General features: G+C 42.5%; 2 protein-coding genes across 2 annotated transcripts in view; one reads left to right on the top strand and one right to left on the bottom strand.

The window, feature by feature from the left end:
- The window catches only part of ESYT3 (extended synaptotagmin 3), a gene marked incomplete at both ends in the record, with an annotated part of 30,427 nt that extends 21,726 nt beyond the window's left edge, over nt 1-8,701 (top strand). The window contains 9 exons of the mRNA XM_082285600.1: nt 453-518; nt 1,789-1,875; nt 2,706-2,855; nt 3,391-3,827; nt 4,868-4,957; nt 5,484-5,615; nt 7,037-7,142; nt 7,721-7,770; nt 8,665-8,701. Coding sequence (XP_082141726.1) covers nt 453-518; nt 1,789-1,875; nt 2,706-2,855; nt 3,391-3,827; nt 4,868-4,957; nt 5,484-5,615; nt 7,037-7,142; nt 7,721-7,770; nt 8,665-8,701 — 1,155 coding nt within the window. The remainder of the gene's footprint in view (nt 1-452; nt 519-1,788; nt 1,876-2,705; nt 2,856-3,390; nt 3,828-4,867; nt 4,958-5,483; nt 5,616-7,036; nt 7,143-7,720; nt 7,771-8,664) is intronic.
- A 1,303-nt stretch (nt 8,702-10,004) lies between these two features.
- On the bottom strand, nt 10,005-21,090 carry CEP70 (centrosomal protein 70). The gene is made up of 15 exons (XM_082285159.1): nt 20,964-21,090; nt 20,450-20,549; nt 20,168-20,291; nt 19,661-19,841; nt 19,167-19,336; nt 17,231-17,330; nt 16,754-16,842; nt 16,348-16,422; nt 15,202-15,304; nt 14,370-14,540; nt 13,584-13,730; nt 12,895-13,063; nt 11,562-11,676; nt 10,533-10,612; nt 10,005-10,158 (listed from the first exon to the last, which is right to left on the bottom strand). Exons 1-15 carry the CDS (start codon nt 20,970-20,972, stop codon nt 10,091-10,093), a joined length of 1,701 nt encoding a protein of 566 aa, XP_082141285.1. The 5' UTR covers nt 20,973-21,090; the 3' UTR covers nt 10,005-10,090.
- Nucleotides 21,091-21,109: the final 19 nt, after the last annotated feature.

Below are 21,109 nucleotides of genomic sequence, written 5' to 3'. Positions count from 1 at the left end.
AGAGGTCCAGTATTGTTGCTTCTGGACATGAATTGTTACTTGATGTCTAAGATTCACTTCCAGCTGCTTCAGAGCAACTCCTGAGCCTTGGAAACCAATTCTGAGAGTCCTGGTTCATCCAGGAATGATCAGGATTTCCCACTGAGCCTTCAGCTCTCCTCTCTGTTTCTTCCCAGCTTCTGACAAATTTTTTTACTGCTCACCCGTTGAAACCTAAATACATAAAACTTTGGCTTAAATGTGTACTCTTGATGGTGGAGGGTAAGACTGTGCTGTGTTATGGCTGGAGGCTTTCCTGTGTGCTACACTCCTCAGATGTCCCACATCTGGAAAATATTGTCAGCTTTCCAGCAACTTAAGTAAGAGTAGTGGTTTGATATTGCTTCCTGTAAACTATAAATTTCTCAATGTTTTTTTCTGCCCTTTTCTTTCTTCCTTGTATTAAATGACAGAAGATGGAACGAGAACCTTCCTCCTTCGTCCTGCTCACAGTTGGGAGCAAGACTCAGAAGAGTAAGGTGAGGCTGTTTCATTCTTCTGCTTTACATCTTATGGGTGACTGTCTCTAAGGAGCCTCTAGGAGGGGAAGGACTTGTGAGCTGTAGTGATAGCTGCAGAGCCTGGGAGTGGAACCACTGTGTCAATGAGTTGTGGTGGTTCGAGGGTGTCTGATCAGCTGCTGTACACATGTGTACTTCTGTGCCTGTGTCCAATAGTTCATGCTGGCCCAGACACTCTAGTTCTATAAGTCTCGTGGTTTCTCAGAGCAGGGTGTCATTTGCATCAATCTGGCCTTTACTCCTTCATCAGAGTCCTTCCTGGCTCCTGTGTATCACAGTTTTACTGTTTTGTTTTTTGTTTGAACCCAGATAAGATGGATCTGCATCTCCTCCGCTTTACTTTCAGTTCATTTTTCATTATTTAAAAATTACTTTTGCCTCATGAGTATGAGCAACAGCTGAGCTCTGCCCTCCCAGTAGCTGCCATGTTCACTGTCCTGCAGCTGGATGTGGATGAGGGCAGCCCTTTGTTCTTTTGGACACCCAATAAATAGGAATTAATCCTGTTGTGGCTACACATGAGCATACAGGACTGGCACCTATTTTCCTTTGTTCCTTCCACTTGCTCCACCCAGAAACTGGGTTCTGCTTGCATTTTTACCTTTTGTGGCTTTCCCTTTCCCTACCATATCACCTGCCTCTCCTAAGCTAGGTCAGGCTTCCAGGCTTTCCCTGCTCCTTTCCACTTGCTGCCAGCGCTCATGGCCTGGCAACGACAACTTGCAGCCGCAGTCCCCGTGGGTGCTTTCCATGCTCTTTCATCTTTGAAGGGGATGGTGCTGAAGCTGTGCCCTCCTACTCTTCCCACGAGTTCTACACCCCTGAAACTGCCCCTCCAGCTTTCCTGCCCTTCCCTGTCAGCTTGCTGTGGCTTTGGGAGCTGGCTCAGGGTGCTGCAGGCTGAAAGCAGCACTCTGACTCTCCCTGGGTGGGAAGGTGGGAGGGAGGGAGCGGTGCCTTGCTGCAGGTGAGGCAGGCTGCTGGTCCAGGCAGCACCAGTGGGGCCAACTGCAGCTCACCAGACTTGTTCTTTGGCATTTCCACACCCCAGAGAACTTGTTCTGGTTTTGCCAGAGACTTTGCTTCCATATGCTTCTGACCTGGAATTTCCATTCTCTCCATACAGCTGGGGTGTAGCATCTCTGAGGGTTACTATGGCACTCTCTGGTGATCAGTGTCATGGATTCTTTGCTCTCAAAGACCCAGCTAATGTATGTTCTTGTTGCAGACCTGCAATTTCAGCAAAGATCCCACGTGGGGCCAGGCTTTCACCTTCTTTGTCCACAGTGCTCATTCCCAGTCACTCCACATTGAGGTGAGAGAAAAGCCTTTCCTTTGAAGACCAACTGCACATCTGTAGGAAGAAACCTATGGAGCTTAGTGCTGGTTGTTTCTGTGCAGGATTCTTCCTACTAAAGGGTGGAAGAAGCACCTGTTGTTGCACAGACAGTTCTGTATTAGGTGGTGGTGGTATCTACATTTTTGGTATCTACCTTTTTTGGTATCTACCTTTGTTCTAGGATCATGTTACCTGCAGTATCTTAGTTCAAAATGTGGGATGTTTCTGGCTGCAAAGTACAAGGGGCATTTTATACAAGTCCGTGTATAAAAATATTTTGCTGTCAGAAATTGCAGACTTCATGATTCTCAACCAGAGCCCTACCTCTTCACCTCTGTGTTCTGGCTCGTTAGGCAACCCTCTCTCTTTAGCAGGATTGCAGTCACAGCCAGTTCTGTGGCAGTCACTCGGATACAGAAAGGAATTGAGCTTGGAAGGTGTATTGAGGTTAAATAGACTAAACAAACTATTACCTAAAACATGTGTAAAGGTTTATACCACTTGCCATCTCAGCTGCTTAGGACACTGCCCCCAAATCAAGTAAGGAAAATCAAGTAAATCTCAGGGCATTTTTCTTTCTGCTAAAGCAGTTCTTTCTCTGCATAGGTAGTGATGGGATTTTTATTCCAAATGTACTAACTTGCTACACTCCTGAAATAATGGCATCACCCATTTGGATGTAAGCATACAGAAGTAAATAAGCTAATTTTGGTTTCTGTCTGAAATACCTTCTTGCCTTGCTGTTCCCAGTGGTATGCTTCCCAGTTTCCAGCTAATAAAAACTTTTGTTTCCTTCCGTCCCCCAGATAAAAGACAAGGAGCGGGATAGTGCCCTGGGAACTTCAGTGGTATGTCTCTCCCACTTACTTAAGGACCCAAACATGACTCTGGATCAGAGATTCCAGCTGGACCATTCCAGTTCAGACAGCTTCATTAAGATGAAACTTGTACTGCGGGTAAGTTGTTCTTTCCCATATTCACTCAGCTTCCCCTGCAGAAGCATCCAGTTATAACCAGGCAAAAGAGATGAAAGGTGCGTGTGGAGAAAGACAGCTTTGCTTCACAGTTGAGTAGAGAGTGGAAGTGTGACTAGGTATTTAAGTGCAATTAGGAGTGTATGGTGGGGTTGAGAGAGATCCCTGAGGATTCTTAAAACAGTGCAGTGCCATGGCTGAAGATTGTCTCATGACGATAAAGAGTTAGACTGAGAAAATCTAAGCTGTGGAAGTCAGCTCCTGAACAGGGAGAGGCATTGATGCTTAGGTATTGTTTCCTCACCGTGCTCTGGATCAGTGCTTAGATACTGCTGAGTACAAACACAGTAGGATGAGAGGAGAGAACACCACACTGAATCCCGGAGGCCCCTTTCATCTCTAATGGCAGATTCCTGCTGTTACAGTTTTGTGGTGAAATTTCCTCCTGGGTGGTAATGCTGGCATTCACCCCAGTGCTATGGGAGCAGCACTCACTGTCTTCCCTTGGGATTTTTAGGCACTGAATGTTGAAGAGCCTGATCCACAAAGAGTCAAGGCTGGTGTCAATGCCTCGAAGCCAGGTCCTGTGCGTGTCACGGAGAAGGCTGGAAACCAGCAGAAGTTTGCCTCTCCACCACAAGTCTCAAAAGTACATCCTATGAGCAAAGATTCTGCAGCACTTGAATCTCTGCCAAAAAAGGACAGTGGAGAAGACCTGGACACTAAAGACAGTTCAGCAGCCCCTGTACCAAGTGAAACTGTGTCTGGCCTTGATGAAGCAGAGGGCAAGCAAAATGCAGAGCATGGCCCACCGTCAGCATTGCCCAGTGGAGCAGCGGCCGTGCCCACACTGCCTGTCCTGCAGGAGATGAGGCTGGCACCCAGTGTCACTTCACTGGGGTCCCTGCCTTCTTCCTGCTTTGAATTAAGTAGCAGCAATCTGGACATTCATAAGTAGGTGTTCTTCCAGCGGAATTGTTCTTCTCTTGGGAAAGTTTAGGTGTTACTGTTGCATAGAGGTGAATTCAAGTCTGCTAAGTCATTCGGGGTCTTGGGTCTCAAGTCACCTACAAAGAATTGACCTAAGTATTCCAGTCAACAGCAACGTAAATTACAGGGTACTATCAGAGCAGGTGTAAAGGGAAAGCATTCACTCTATGGCTCTCCTAAGAGACTGCATGTGTTGGCTTTATATTGTTGAAGAGTTTCTCAACACTCATTTAGCAACAGGATATTGGAAATCTGAACATCTCACTTCTGTAATAACTTAAACTCTTGATAGGCACCTCTGGCTGCTTAAACCTCTGAATGTATTTATCCAATACGTTTTAAGACTGATAATGCTGTGAACAAAGTTTTTGTGGATAGGTGTGCTTGTGTGTGTCCTTCCCACAGTGCTCAGTGGGAGGCTGCTCTGTCAGGCAGGATGGACAGAAGGATTTGTCTCTCCTGGGGCACAGAATGGAGCTTGGGGAATCCATAACAACAGAAGTTACAAAGATTCACCTCACTTAAGAGAGCATCAGAGTTGTTACAAATCTGAACATCAAACTCAGCTCTAGCTGCAATTTGGTGAATTGGTGACTGGTGAATTCTCTAGCTCTGAACAGGGCTTAATTTATGAACTATTTTTAAACCATTTTTAAGCTTTTTTTTAAATCTTGAACTACTTTAATAACATGCAGAATGAAATATGAAAAAGCCCTCATTTTGCTTACACAGGCATTCCTGAGGGAACATGTAACATACTAACCTGTACTTTGCTGTTCCATCTACAGTGGGCCATGTAGGGGCTTTTTTTGGGAGTTTGTGTTGTGGGACTGAAATTGGGTACCTGTAGAGAAGGCAGGGATGGGGCTTCTGTGGAACCTCTGTGGTCCAGCTACTTCCTAGATAGCAAACCTTAGGATGCCAGGAAGGATGGTGCCCTGCAAGTTGGTTTTAGTCTGTGTGTGGTCTGTATTTAAAAGCCTTGATTGTGCAATATCTTTCAGCAGGACTGAGATGCCTCTGGGGGAGATCCAGCTGACCGTGCGTTACGCTTCCATTCGGCAGAGCCTCGTTGTGCTGGTCAACGGCTGCAGGTAGTGCTTGTGATGGCTCAGAGAGGGAAGAGCTCTCTGAGCTGTGTCAGTCATCCAGCAGAGCTGGAGCAGAGCCACGTGCAGCAGGAGCTGCCTTAGCACTGGCTGGCTTCCATCTGTGCAGCCTCTCTGTGCCCAGCTCTGGACAGTGCTAGCAGCAGGTCAGGGAGAGAGCCCAGTGAGTTGTGCTCGCTGCAGTAGAGACACTTCAACTGTCATCCACCCAAAATTTCCTCTGAGCAGCACTGACAACTGATGTGTGTCTTGGATGCTGGGATAGGCACCGTGATAAGGATTGATGCCTATGACTGAATATGTAATTGTTAATTTAGGAACCCCAGTAAATGGCCACACACTCAGGAGTGAAAATTTTAACTAAACATCCGTAAACTTTTATTTGCTTGTATTCCAACTCCTGAGATGAATGGTTTTGGCCTGTGAAGGGTTGGTCTGATTCCAAGAGAGCCAAGGTATTAAAACACACAGTGGGAGAACCTGCCTTGCTTGTCTGTATTTCTTTTAACAGAAACTTGGTACCCTCTTCCAATCGCGGAGTGGATCCATATGTTCGTATATACCTGCTTCCAGACAGAAGATGGACAAGCAGGAAGAAGACATCTGTTAAGAAAAAAACTCTGAACCCCCAATATGATGAGAAGTAAGAAAATGTTAATTATGATTATGGCTGGAATAGTTATATCTCTGCATAATGACAGGGCTTCCTAAGCTGTGCTGCTGTAGCTCCTAAGGACTCTCTTGTGAACATTTAGAGGTTTTCTGAAACAAATGGCACTTTGACTGTATTTTACAAGTCCTTGGGGCTGGTCTTGCTCTGCTTGTGGTGTTGTCAGTCCCTCTGAAGAAGGGTACACCTTCTTCCCTGTTCCTTCCCTGCCCCCAGGCTGCATTTGCTTCTTTGCAAACTGACATTCTCCTACCCATGTTTAACTCCCTGTCATGGCAGAGGCAATCTGCCCATTCAAGTACCTCCCAGAGCCTACTGCTCTGTTCACACTGCTTTGCTGAAGCTAATTCTGACATCTTTCCAAAGGTCCAAGGCAGAAGTACAGAGCCTTTTGAGATTGGACCACCCTTTGGGCACACAGGTGGATGTTGTCACCAGGGCTCCCACCTCTTTGCTGACAGTGTCACAGCTAATGGAATGTGTTTTGCATAAACCCAAACACAGTAACCCTTAGAAGTAGAGCTCTTTTGAGAGGTGGTTTTAATCCCATAATTAGAGGAAGGTACACGTGAAAATATGTGAACAGTGGGTGATCCTGGGTGGCTTTTATTTTTCCCGTGTTGCGTCCTTTCTGTGTAAGTCAGAAATGGAGAAAAGATCTAAAAATATTTTCTTTCCTCTTAACACTCCAAACACCAAAGCTGAGGATTCTGATTATGTCCATTCTCAAGTAACTCCACTGATTTAGTGCCATCCCAGCAGTTGGGAACAGCAGCTTGTTTTCCTCATCCTCAGTACTGACGTATCCTGTACGTCCTCAATTAAGGATAATGCTTAGCTCCAAAACACGTTACCTGTTTCACAGCTCTGACTTGAGGAAAAGCTATTCAGGTGGGCAGAACTGGAGTGATTTAGCTTGGACAAAACTCACTTGACATTAGCCATGTGTGCCAGAGGCTTGAGTCAGAGCCATTAAGAATTTAATTGCCACAGGTTTCAGCCTTTGCCTGTTCCTGGTGTGGTGCAAGGCTGCTCTGTGAACTTGGGGGATTGGCTCATTTCTATTTCCTCTTGAGTAATGGAAAACACACTGATCTTCCATGGAGGCTGAAAATGATGTTAAATGGCATTTCATCATGGATGCATGTTTTCCTCCTTCCCCCTTGCACAGTGGACAGTCTGAACACAGTGTTGTCATCTTTCATGAGGCCCAGAAGAGGTTTCCTGCAATGTGAATAAAACCTAACTCTAGAATTGCCTTTTCTGTGTGTTGCTTCCCTGTTAAAATCCTGGCCACTAATGCTGTACTCTGTCACTATATTCTGTCCACTGAATATAGCTCATGGGATTTTAGTTTTTGCCTTAAATCTCTTCTTTTTAAACTCTAATTTTAGGTTTGAATTTTTTGAATCTTTGGAAAATGTCAAGAAAAGGTCACTGGACATTGCAGTGAAAAACAGCAGGCCCTTCATTTCACAGGAGAGGAAGGAGCTGGGGAAAGTAAGTTTAAAGAATCTGCACTACAGATGTAACAGAGCTGAACACTGGGCTATTTCTGAAATCCTGAAATGTGGCTCCAGTAACTGATTCTCAGTAATAGGGCTGGCAATCTGGAAACTTTTTTCTGCCAGATTTTCATCTGAAATGAGGCTGTATCCATGTGGGAGCTGCGTGGTCTCGTTTCAGGAGGGTGTTCCTGAAGTAAGGCCTGGTTCCTGGGCCCCCCTGCTGCCATGTGGGGAAGGGCTCCAAGAGCACAAACACGGAGCTGAGAAAGGCGTGGGACTAAACCCCACAATTTGCCAACAGAGCTTTAAGCTTTCTGTGAACAACTGATTCTGTGAAAAGTAAACTGCAATTGCTTCTTCAGTGACAGATAAGTTTCCAAGTAGTGCTACTAGGAAACTGAGCTGGTTCATTCCTGCACCATCCTGGGAATGTGGGAAGCTCCCTTTTTCCTCAGGCCTGAGTTGCAGCCCTACAGCTGGAAAGTGGGTCTGGCTTGGGAGAAGTGGTAGCTTAGCTAATCAATTTACATGCTGAATAACCTACAAACAAATAAAATTTGCGTTTTAAAGGTGCGCATCGACTTGTCCCAGGAGGATTTAATAAAAGGTTTTGCACAATGGTAAGTACCCATCTCCATACTTCCAAACCCTGCCCAGTGCTTTGCTGGGAGCTTGTATGACTGCTGTGGGAGTGCTGGTAAATGGGCTGTGTTTGGGTGAGCAAGAAGAATATTTGACCTGCAAAGGCAGGACTAACTTGAGCTAATCTGGTAGTTCTATCTGAGTTGTGTGTAAATCCACTGGCTGTGCAGTGCCTGCCCTGTGAGACAGCTTTAATGAGATGCCTGTGTCAATTATAGTCTTCAGCATATTTTAAGTTGCCATAAAAGCCACAGGGGCACATAAGTAAAAGAATTTTGTTTATTAAAGTAAACCTTGCAACAAATTTTAACTTGGATAAAGATCTTACATAAATACTCTGATCAGCAATATATATGTATGATAAAACATTAATTACAAAGCATTTATAGAAACTATTATAATAAGCCACTTACAGTTTTGCCTGTATGTTCATTGTGGTTCTGAGGTTTGTATGTTCATTGGTCTGTGGCAGAACAGAGAACCAGGCTTGGGTGTATTTTTCACTTCTGCGTCTTTAGTTAATGGCAGGAGTTCTTCCTTCTTTCTCCTTCAGTGGAGCCCAAGGAATGCAGTGTGGGTAGTCCAAGAGCTTGCCATCCACACAGGCAGTGAGCCAATTTTCCAATAGGAAAACCACATTTCCCTGGCCAGCTTGTGTGTGTGTCTCAGGGCAATTATGGGAAGAGGAAAAAAGGACGCACCCAAAGTTCCTGCTGAAGAGCTGAAGTTTGAGGCCTCCATCTCTGGAGCCTCCTTTGCTGTGCTGCCTGTGAAGCACAAGCAATACAGCAGCCCAAGTTCTCTCTACTGTGCCAGTTAAAACTAAGAAAACCATTCAACTACTGTAATTACTTATTTTGTCTGTCTTGCAGGTATGAGCTGACAAGGGGCAGACGCAGGAAAATCTGATTTCTTCTCATGTACATAAGTTACTAATTTTTCAACTTTATATGAATGTACATAGCTCTTGTAATTAACATGTTTTGCACAGTCATTGCAAATTTGAAGCAGGCTCCAGCTCAGGACATGCAAATTTAATGATCCTGTTAGGGGATTAGTTCTCACTGAAGTTAAACATATTTTCCCCCACATAGGGAATAATTTGTCCTTAAAGAGTAAGTCCTTTATTCTTGCCATTTCTGGCAAATCCCCCCTCAAAGGACATCTAAGTGTGAATCCTCTCTTAAAGAAGGGTTGTACCTGGGGATATTTTAGACTGTCAGCCAAGTGTCATTACTTTGCTTGGCAGTCTGATGGCCCTAGGAGCTTGTTCATGTTGTTTTAACATGGAAGTGTTGTACTTTTAAAAGAATACAATTTGAAACAGCATTCTTCAGCTGTAGGGCTACAGAACCTGTTAAAAGAGAAACTCTTTAACACTAATAGCAATTATTTTTTGAGAAACTAAGAAGTTGGTATTGCACTGTTCAGAAGTACCTTAGCAGACTGTGGCTGCAGGTATGTAAATAATGAGCTTCCAAAAGCAGGGAGATTAATTTACCATGATGTCATTAAGGTTTTAGTTTGTGACACCTTAACAGGTTTTGTCCTTTGTTACAGTACATTTCAAAACCTCGTAAACCCAGATTCTGTCTGAGGAACAGCAAAGTTTTGTAAACTAAGCTTTATTAATATTGAGGCAAAATATTTTTGGAAGCTTGGTGTACTTGTTTCTGTACAATAAACTTCTAATTGTCTTGCATAAGAGACTTGAGCTATTCCTTTCTAAAACTGATTTTTGAAATATAACCATGGTAATTCCAAACCATCACCTGAAGCAAATTTCAAGTATTTTTGGCCTAGATTACATTAAGCCAGTCTGCCTCAGTCCATAATCAGAGAGAATACTCACTGAGTGAGAATGTGTTTCCATCCCAAACTGATCTGGAAATGTGAACAATATTTTAAGAGGGTCTCCAGAAATCCAAGATTGAGCATTTGTGTGTGATGGCTGTGGCAGTTAGGGCATCTTTACCTCATACTTGCTGTGTCAACATTCAGAATGGTCAGTGGTTAGAGTTTGCCTGGTGTTGTGCTGGGTTCAGTTTCCTGGATTGATACAGAGTATATTGGTTCTTTCTCTGGGATTGAGTGGACCAGTTGATAGCAGTTAAAGTTTTTCTTAAAATTACCAAGAATTAAGAAAAACTAAAAAAAAAAAAAATGCAGTGACTTTTATTTATGTTAAAAAATCTGGAATTGTTGCTTAGGGTAACAGCAGTTGGAGGTAGCTACAATGTCATGTGCACCAACAGGTACATCCACAGGTAAGAGAAATCTTGCTCAGGAAGAGCAGAGTCACCCATAACCAGCTCCCCATTTCAGGTTTTGCACTGCAGGTAAAATATCATCCATGTTACTGATTCCTGCAACAGAACAGAAAGCAAAAGGGTAAGGCTTATGTACCCAGAATATCTTTTGAGTTCAACCAAAATTCTAACTTAAACTACCAGTGAATTAAATAAACTCCTCTCAGACCTTTTAATGCTTTCAGAAAAAAATCAATTTGACTTATGAGTAATATGATTAAGTAAGTGCAACCCCAGGTTCAATGAAAATAAAGTGTTTTGGTCACTTCCTGAGGAAACATAGAAAGGAGAGTGAGGCAAAAGGTGGCACCTTCCCTCACATCCTTCTCATGTTTTAGCACAGCAGGAGTAAACAAAACAGTTGTTAACTGTTTAGAGCTCTATGAGGAAGCACTGGCATGAAGGTGATTACTGTTGCAAATATTACTCACCTAGAAGACACAGCAAATCTTGAATGAGAGCTTGAAAGGGCGGAAAGAAGCACTCATGTTCTTCAAGTTTATTGATGATACTGGAATGGAAAGTGAGACTGACAGGTAAGAGGTGCAAGGACATGGCAAGTTCATCCCCTTGGTTGGTTGGTTGTTCTGTGTCATTACTTTGTGAAAACACTGCTATTTAGTATATAAAACCATGGACACCAATGTTCTGTTCTCCAGTTCTGAACCCTGCAGCCACCAAGGGAGCTGTCACGAGGAGCTCTGATTGCACTACTAATGCTTATACACATCCTTCCTTTCCGCCCTCACATGTCACCAGGTAGTCTGGGGCCTGGAACATGTCTGTGTATGCTAAATACACTGCCTGTGGGTGGCTGGTATAACTGCCTTGGAGGTGGAGCAAGAAGTGCTTTATAAGCAGCTGTTCTCCAGTTAAAACTGAGAAATGAGTGTAGAAAGGCAGAGGGAGTGAGTATTGTTACCTCGGCATGTGTCAGACTTGCTGCCTGCTCCTTTTTTAGTCGGTCTGTAAAACACATGCTGAATGCAAGCTCTTAGAGACTGCTACCACCTAGTTTTGGCTGTCATCTGTGGAACATTTAACAGGATTTGTCCAGTTTCTAAAGTATTTGTAGGCAGCTTGAGGCAAACCCTGCCTTAGCAACTAGTATGCTTCAGTAGTACGGCTGAAACTTGCATCACTTTCTCCTCCCCACCCACGTGCAGGATTTGTCTCCTGATGAAACATGCATCCCATTAAGGCTTGTTTGATCACATTATCCATGCAAACCAGAGAGTGGTTTGGAACCTTCTGGCCTCAATTCTTCCCTCTGTTAACTTTATCCTTTTGAAAGGACTCAAGATTTGTTTCAAGAAGGGTAGAAATAACTAACACCTGTGCTGTCATAGCTCACTGACTGTAACAACAATGAAAGTTTCTTTCAGCATCAGTTTTTGCCAGTTCTCAATTACTACATATGATGTTTAAAGAAGGGTCAGCAGTGGAACAGCCCCACATACCTATGGATGTCTTGGGTGCCCAGAAGCTGCTGTACCTGCTCAGTCACGTTCTTATTAAAGATGTCACACAGTTTCCCAACAGTATCCACTACCACAGTGGGTGGAGCTGAACTGTCTGGAAAAACAAACACCTCATGATTCTTGTTAACAGTAATAATAGGGAAGTATTTTGGAGACAGTTGAATTCTTGCAGGTGCACAGATTTTATTTGGTTTTCATACATCTAGGCATACACATTCCATCATTCCCAGAAAACAGAGTGTCCATGGTCAGAAATAAACAAATGTTAGCTAGGAATGGGGAATCTCACTAATCCTTCAGTGTCTAAAACAATTTTGGCAGAGCTGTGTTTCACAACAGAGAGGGTACTAAAGCGCATCCTACAATGTCAGTGGAAATCAGCCAACTGAAATTTATATACATGGAGAAGGAGTTATTCATTAGGTTCTTGTGACACAGCAGCCAGACTATAGGGCTAGGCCAATAAGGAACCTGCTTAGCAAACATTTTGTTAACACCCAGAACTTGTTTTGTATTGAATTTTAACCTGTCTGGAGTGCTGTGACTGAAGGTAGCAGCCTCCTTGTTCTTTTCTCCCTCAATTGCAGAAGAATTAGGCTTGGACAAAGCATCCTCTGAGCTGCAGTGATTAGGGGGAGATGAGGTTTCCTCATCTATGCTGGCTGCAGGCTGGAACACTGCTTCCCTCCTGGAATGAGGCTCAGCAGCCCAGGAGCCTTGCTCTGGGGCTGGACATCCTACAACCCAGCCCAACCTTTTAACCCAGGAGCAGCAGCAGCTGCTGCTCTCCAGAAGCTCCCACCAGAAGGGAAATAACCAACTACACCTCTGAGTACTGACAATTTTTGACATTCAACAACTTCTTTTGGTTTTTAAGTTTAGCAGCATAAGATGTAACTTTCTGAGGACTGGACCAAATTACACTTGAATGAATTACTGAGTAGAAATCTCATCCGAGGCTGAGTTATCTTCTTCCTTAAACTTGTTATCTTTCAAGTGGAGAATGAAAGACAATTATGAAGTCAGCTCACCGAAAATAAAGCTTTGTGGAAAAAAGGAAAGTTCTATTTCCTCTGTTATTCCCATCTTCTGCCTTCCTGTTATTCCTCAGCAACTGCTAAAGGCTTACAAATAATGGGGATTTGCTATTTGAACTGTAAAGTGACAGAAACATATTTTTATCTTCCCAGTGAAGAAAACACCTAGTTAATTTGTTTCTCAACAGCTCAACATTATTTTCTATGAAGAGGTCAGCTTTTCACTTGTCTCCTTTCTTTGGAATGGTGTGAACAAGCAGCAGGTAATTCTTTACCTAGTTCCAAGAGCTCATGGAGATTCCTCATGGCATTGGTCATTTCCCCCAGCTTTATGTAAACCTCATTCATCCGTGGATAAACACCATTCAGAGAACTCACATCAAACAACTTCTGGAAGTGAGAGACTATGGCAGACAGGGTTGTCAAGGACATTGTCTGGCTGTTCTGGAGCAAGGAGGAAGAACTCATCAATGGTACTGGCTTAACAAGGCAAGGGTGCTTTTAGCTGTGAAACATTCTTAAAACCAGAGTCTGTTTAGAGACTGAAAAAGAGGGGTAACTTCCCTTATTAAATCTCAGCCTTTCAAATATTCTTAAATCTGAAGGCATAGTTTCAATAGTTTTCAGGCACAAACATCCACCAAACTAAAAATACTCTTTTGAAAGCTTTCTTCTCTGTTGCTGAGAGGAGCATTTATGTATTCTCAGCCCTGACAGACAGGGTAGTTCCTGAGACTACAGGGCAATGCAAATTCACTGCTGGTGAAGTGCCTTTGATTAAAGCAGTCTTCCCCAAGGTGAATTTATCCATTATGTTAAAACAATCTTTGACTATTGAATGTCTTCAAACAAATATTTCTTAAATGCTGCAAGGCTTTAAAATGCACCAATCTAATCACTGTGTGAAGAATGCATTTAAGAATTCCACAGTAACTTGTGATTATAAACTCCTGGTAAAAATTACCTTTTCTTTATTTTCTAATTCTTCAAAAATTGCATCTACTATCAGCTGGAGGTCTTCAACTCGTATGGATTCTCTCTTATCCTGTGGATCTGCAGTGTTCCAAGGCAGCAATTCCAGAGACAGTTTTCTCAAGGACCTATGCAAAGCCTTTTAAAAGAAGGGAGGGCAGCCAACTTATTTTAGAAACTGCTTAAAGATGTTTTTATTGTAGGAACGGATGTTTTTCTGTTTCTCATCTGCAGTAACATTCCAGCACTGGGGAGGGTAAGGTTTTAGTTTTCATGGAATTTAAACATGGTTTCTTGCTGACATTCTTTGATTTGAAAAGAAAACAGTTACAGTAAAAAAAAAATATTATATTTGCTATGTATTACAGTTTCAGTGAAATACACAAAATTTTGTGTATTTGTATTTGTGAAATTGGTCACAAAGAGTTTGGCTTTAAACAAAACTATTTCACTTGTATTTGTACCAAAAAGTCACTATTCTGGCCAGACAAGAGGAAGAAAGAGAATGCACTATCCTTAAATGTGTGAAATGGACTCTAAAGCTTAAGTGTTTTCTTAAGGACTCAGCCAGTTAGCAAAAACAAATAAAAGATTTACACAGAGAAGTATCTCTGGTACGTATTTCATGTGGACATCAGAATTATTTTTAAAATTTAACACCAAGCAATAATAAAAGCTACACACGAGAACCCCCACAACTACACAGAGTGAGGGATGGAGGAGTGGAGAGCAGAGGAAAGGGAAGACCAAGAAGCAGAGTACAACAACATTTTGTTACCTTTAGGGCCATGAGCTGATCTGCCCACATTTCTATGGTGAGTGGAAGGTGCTCAAATCCACATCCCTGTCCATTCTCTTTAATGTAATTTTGCATTGGCCCTTTGCTGGGCTGAAATATTAATGGAGGAGCTCTTGGGCTTCGCAAAATAGAATCAATACGGGACAAAACCTTCAACAACAAATAACAAATGTTATTGCTCAAATATGTATGATGTTTTCTAGTAAAATCCCTCTCTATCACAGTCATGATTTCCTAAAATTAAGTCATAAATAGCTCCAATATTACTATTGATGAATTTTACACATGCATTCAACATGCAATAGATTCAAAGACTTAAACATATACTAGCTAGAAGATATGTAAAAGTAATGCAAGTATATATTTCCCTTTGAAGGATATTTAACATTTATCCATTGTTATTTCCACAGTTTACATTCTGCTAAGTTTTATTATATTGGGGCTTTTTAATTAAAAGGAAAATAAAAGCCTCTATCTCCTCAGGCATGTTTAAAACTGTAATCTAAGGATCTGTTTTGCCCAAAATCTTGCGCAAATCCCCTGTCCTGAACAGACTTCAGCTAAATCACATTTACCAGCCTAGAGTCTGCTTCCTTGCTGTGTTTTCAGGTAGTTTACACTGAGACAGAACAACTAAGAACCAGCCTACACTGACTGCCAAATCCAGAACATGACTCATCTTGCTTATAGAGCTTGATAGGCATTCTTCGCCTCAAACCAGCACGCTCCAGCTGACACAGCTAAACAGAACATGGATAATGTTTCATTGTAACAGTGCTGGAAACACGCAGAACAGATACAATTTGGGTACCTGCAAGTATTGCTGGCAAGCTGCCTGCAGCTGATTTACTCCCGCAACTCTCCCAGAGTCTTTCTTTTCTTCTATTCTTTCTCCGGTCCTACTCCCTGAAGATCTGCACAAAATACACACTGTGGGTCACACAAGCAGCCTTAGCAGGAGATGCTACCTTTTGACTTGATGGGAGAACCAGGTGTGTAGCACATACTCACACCTACGAAGTCAAATATCCACATTATGATGCTGGTCAATAGAATTCCATCAGACCCAAGCAGCACAGACTGACAACACAACTCCTAATGCAAATATCATTAATTTATCTCAAGTCTCCAGACTGAGGCTATGCCAGACTGCTTGCTGATTTAGAAGGGATACCACCAGTTTTTCTGTTGCCAGAGTTCTGCTATGGCTGAAGACTTAAAATTCAGAATTTTACTCAAAAGGCTCAAATTCCAAGCTGAGTCGTTATCCACTTCTGCTGGAACATCTTTCCTGGCTTATTATACAAAGCTGACTACTCTTCATCTTAATCATACCCACTGCATGAGAGAAAAGACCATTTAAATATACACAACGTGTATATTTATTTTAAAGTTTAACTGATGTCCTTTTCAGGCTATAAAATATTTAGCATCCAGTATACACATGCACAAATGACTAAGTGAAATTACAGATAAAAACACTTTGTTAGTACTGGATCTTTAATATCTTTCATGTATTTTTTTAGCAATATTTCAGAAAAAACCAGTCAATTTCTAAAAATAATATGGATATAACGTCAGTAGCTGCAACATTTGCCAACTCACACTTTCACATTCATAATCCATCATGAAGCCAGTAGCTTCCTTTACAGCTCATGGAAGCAGCACACACTACAGATGGCCCTGTACATCTTGCCTGCAAAAGAACTCCCATCAAATCCAGACAGACAAAATGAAATTTAAAAAACCACACTGCTGAGCCCCCATTTGGAGACCCTGCCATCATTTCAGAAATACAGAGGGCTTTAGAGGTCTAGCAGCACTTGCTGCCCATAACCAGGCTCCAAAGAATGCTGATAAGGCACGTGCTTTATAAGCTGCTCTCTATGGGTTGCAGAGTAACTTTGCCTTCAGAAGGCCAGAGGATTCATCAAAGTCCCTGAAAAAATATACTTACTGGATAGTTTTCTTTAGAGCTTTCTGTAGTTTCTTCACTTGGTGCTTGTAAAATTTTAATTCCTGTGCAGTTGGCCTGTTAGAAAGAAAAAGTACCAAGTTATATGTCTTGCATTGGAAGATATCTATAAAATTCATTCAAGTGAAAAAGTAAAAAAGCTTTGCCAGTGCTAAAACATTATTCTGGAAATGAAATTCTGCTACATTTCTACATGACAACAGCAATAAAGAGCAAACTAACCATTAGCAGCTGCTATTAAGAGTGTAGGGAGGAGAGCATGGTTGTTGCTGCCATATCTTATTTCTTTGATTGCAGATTTCACACTTTGCTTTTACAATTGCTGGTGCTTTGTAAAGCAAAGTCTACTGAAATGGTCTTATAAAGGATGATACTTATCCTTTCTCACCTTATTTCCAAATCTTTCTTGAGATTTATATTTTCAAGCAAAAGCTGTTCGTTCTTGGCTTTTGTTTCAGTAAGTTGCTTCTGGAAAGACTGCAACATACACTGGGTTATTTCTTTTATTGCACTCATTTCATAATCAACAAGCCTGAACAATTTAAAGTATGTGCATGTTAAGAAGGGTTCCCAATCGCCTGTACAGCAAGACAGCATGGATGAGGAATCAGATGATTGAGACCAAGAACCTGGTGCATTAGACCCCAGGTGGAGAACTGTGACTGAGAAGGTCTATGCAATCCTCAGCAGACTCACAACATTTTGCTGGATCTTTACACAAGGACAGGGAACTCTGCCCAGGGAGGTTAAAAATTCAGAAGACATGACAAGAACAAGGGACAGAAGTCAAACATGTTGATGTATGTGGCTCTTGGAGGGTTACCACTGAGAGATCTCCACTGACTTATTCTTGGCAGTTCCATACCATGAGTAGTGCTTTGTAATTAGGAGTAGCATCTAGATTTAAGAACTCTTCCTTGTTTTTTACTTCTGTCTGGACCTGGTCTTCATCTTTTTGATATCGTCTATTGGGAAAAATAAATTGGTTCAGTTTACTGCAATTCAATTAGCTCAAAAATTTAAAGTTGGTTTAGTTAGCAGTTATGTATGATAATAACATTTCCATAGACTACAAAGTAAATAGAATAGAAATTCTGCCCTAACATCCAGGCTCTAATTTCTGGGAAAGCTGTTTCATATGCTAATTAAGTGCACTTGTCTACAAGAGAAACTCCAGTACAAGCAAATCCCATTTCAGTGTTCTCAATAATCTCAGTAATCTTGAGGTATAGGAATGTCTCCGGTATCTGTTTGTTGCTTTGTGCCATGCAGGCACTGGGATAGAGCTGAAAACCTTTAGTTTTGGGAGATCAATAAACTGAGCACAGCTAATGCAGTAATTCTGTCTGTGAACCATGGCAAAAGAGAAAAGGGGAAAAAAAACCCCAAAAAACAAACTTATAGCTCAAATATCTGAATACCCCAAACTTCTTAACACTCCTGGTCTCCTGACTGAGAAGCTGCTTAGCCTGACTGCAAATTATTCTCTGGAAAAATCCAAATTTCCAGGACCACTACAACTCTTTGCTGTTTCTTACATGCTAGTGATATCTGGAGCACAGACTATTTAGCCCTGTAAGATTAAAGAACAGTAAGGGCTAAGAAAATTTTGAACAGTAGAACCGTAAGGCATTCAATGAGACCTACCTCAGCTCCTTTTTAATCTGACTAATCTGAGATTCATAATAATCAATTAGACAAAGGTACCTGAAGAAAGGAAAAATGTTAATTTTGAATTTCAGATATTCTCAAAAAACTCATACTGTGACCAACCCAGAGGACCAGGTCAGCTTGCACAGCTGCAGTGCACTTTGGAAATGGCTGCTCCAAACAGTGGGGTTTCTCTCATACCAGACAAACATGGTCATACTTTGCCAAAACAGGTTTTTTTCTACAGAAAAGTAGATGCATTAAATCTGTACTAGTTTAGAAGTAGCAAAATATTTAAGAGGAGAAAACAGCTAAATTTGCCCACCAGCCTCCTCATCTTATGGCTACGGTTACCCAGCAAGATTAACAGAGAGGCACAGTCAAAATAAAGTGTCTTGAGCACTCTGAAATTTTCTGTTTGGGAGAGACAGATGGGAGAGGACAGGCAACCAAATTCAGTGGTCCCTCCTCTCGTACAGTGAGGGCTCAAGCAAAAAGCTGAGCACACACAATCCCTTTTAAAAGCTTCCCAGGTAAATACTGCTGGCCAGGCCTAGGAAGCCAGGTGATATCAGCACAACAAAGCAATGGTTATCTGAGGCCTAGGAATTGGCAAATGTCTGATTGTAGCAGAGCTATGGAAGTCCTACTGGCAAGAGACAGAGCCTTGTGATATTTTGGGAATTTACCATAGAGTATCTGGAAGTTAACAGCAAGCCTGCAGTCAGCAGTTGCAAAGACCACTTCCCAAAACTGGAAGGGCTCTTTTTGGGGGGGGCTAAAAGGTGGGGTTTCTTGTATTTTTGTTATTAATTTACATTTTTAAATGTTAGAATCTCAAGATGAGATCATCCTAGCAGACACTGCAGCTAGAGCAGAGTGAATCATTCCCTTCCCTTTGCTGACATCTAGTGTGGGCAGTGGGTAGCAATTTTTTAATTTCTGCCATGGATTTATCTGGCTTACAATTTCACAAAAGTAAAATATCACTGCACTGATGTACCTTTACAAGAATTCATATTTCATCTTGTACTCCTAAGGTCTCCAGATTATTTTTTTTTTTCACATATAAATATCAAGAAGCATGACTTTAAAATCTGTTTCTTCATTTAATGCTACAAGTGGTTCAGCAGTGTCAGAGAATCACTTACCGCTGATCCAGGAGAGACTTGGGAGCTCTTTTGCAAAACTGACAAAACATTTTGTTTTGAGTGGCAACTCGCTGCCTCTCCTCCCTCCCAACTCTGCTCAGCTCCTTCTGCAAGTGGGCAATAATCTCTTCCTGTTCTTGCAGCTTTTCCTGCTGCTGTTGGTATTTTACCTGTGAACAGGCAATGGGAGCATTATTGAACTGTTCTGACCCAAAATCTGACTGTAATGTGCAAGCCCAGGTACACACTTGATCCCAAGAAGGATAAGCACTTGGGTTTTAGCCACGCTGAAGAGACAGTAGAAGAGGGATACAGATATTTTTCTAAATTATTTCTAGAAAATTCTGCATAGTTTGAAAAAACTTAGCTATAAACAGTGTACTAACCCTATTAGGTCTTGACCCAGGACTCATGTTTATTTGAATCAATGTAAATATTTTCAGAACCTTCATAAGTCAAAAGTTTGAATTATCAGGCAGAAGTATCTGAATTACCTGTGTAGCCTGTTGGTCTTTTAGAAGTTCTTTGACTCGGTTCTGTTGCTGGCATGCTTTAGCTATTGTTTCATCTTCTAGCTGACAAATTTTGGCCTTAATGTTTTTCACCACATTTTCCAAATCATTAGCCCGTTGCTCTTGCCGAGATGCCCGACTTTGTTCCAGTCGTACCACTTCTCTGAAAAAAGAAATCAATCCTTGATTTTAAATTAAACTCATTTCACTAAAGACAGTGCAGGAAGCACATGCCTGACATTACGTGATGAGGTTTGATAGTACCCTGTGGCAGCAGGTATGGGAAATGTGCCAGTATGAGAAGAAGCAGCACATGAAATAACGGAAGTGCCCAAAAGGAATTGGGACAACATTGCTGCATATTGGACAACAACCTCAGGAAAAAGGTCTTAAGCCTCTGGTGAGACAAAATCTCCACCAGGCAGGAGATGCACACTGATAATACTTTTACTCTCCATTAGCTGCTAAGTTCCTTCGACTGTGTCTTACCTCAGACACCGATTTGCCTCCATGAGTCCCTGCATCACCTTCTGCTGTCGCTCAGTGTCTTCCACCAGTGTCTTTAATGCAAGTCTTATTCCTAGAGAAGACTGACTGTCTAGGACAGTCGTATCTGGAGATACAAAACATAAGCAAAGTCACAATGAAAGGCTTTTAACAGCCAAAGAAGATTGCCTGTCTGCTGTCATTTGGAAGTCACAGCTTTAGAGATGCATGAACTCAGGCTTACTATTTCCAAATACAAAAAGGGCCAAAATTACATTTCCTTACCTGATGTATCTCTGCAGCTTTGGGGGGCAGCAAGACTCACAGGTTTCAACCCATGACGCATTAATGCCTTGTTTATGTTTTCCCACTCTGCCTTCTCCTGCTGCACTTGGGAGAAAGGGAAAAAGAGGGAGAAACCTGAGTTCTTCACATCAGCTGTGCAGCAGAAGGTACCAAATGCCCCCAAATTAAAGCAAACCAACCCCAAACTCCCAAAAGGCCTCTACAGGAGGATCTGCAGAGCACATTGGGGAAAAGCGTACTTAACAACACACAGCATGCTCAGTTTTCCTGATCCCTATTTGAAGGCAAAATACGCACAACGAGTTAAATTCGCCTCTTTAGGAAACTCAAACTATCGACTCTCGGGTCCCCCCAACGCACCCGGGGCGCAGCGGCCCCGCCGCGAGCGGAGCCCTCAGGGAGGCGGCGGCGGCTCTGGGAGTTTATGGACTGTTCCACCGCCTTTTGCCCCGCTCCAACCACCCAGCAGCGACACCCGGGGCCAGCACAGTACCTCGGTCATGGCGAGGGCCGCAGGGCAGCAGAGGGGCCGCTCTCCAGGCCGCGGAGCCGCTCGGGCGGGAGCGGAGCGGCGGGAGCGGGCGGGCGGGGGGACGCGGGGCGGCGCTGCGCGGGCGCCGCCATTTTGCGGCGCGGGAG

Source organism: Coloeus monedula, assembly GCF_965178545.1.
Source record: "Coloeus monedula genome assembly, chromosome: 7".
NCBI classification, from domain to species: Eukaryota; Metazoa; Chordata; class Aves; order Passeriformes; family Corvidae; genus Coloeus; species Coloeus monedula.
This window is presented reverse-complemented; position numbering and strand designations above follow the sequence as displayed.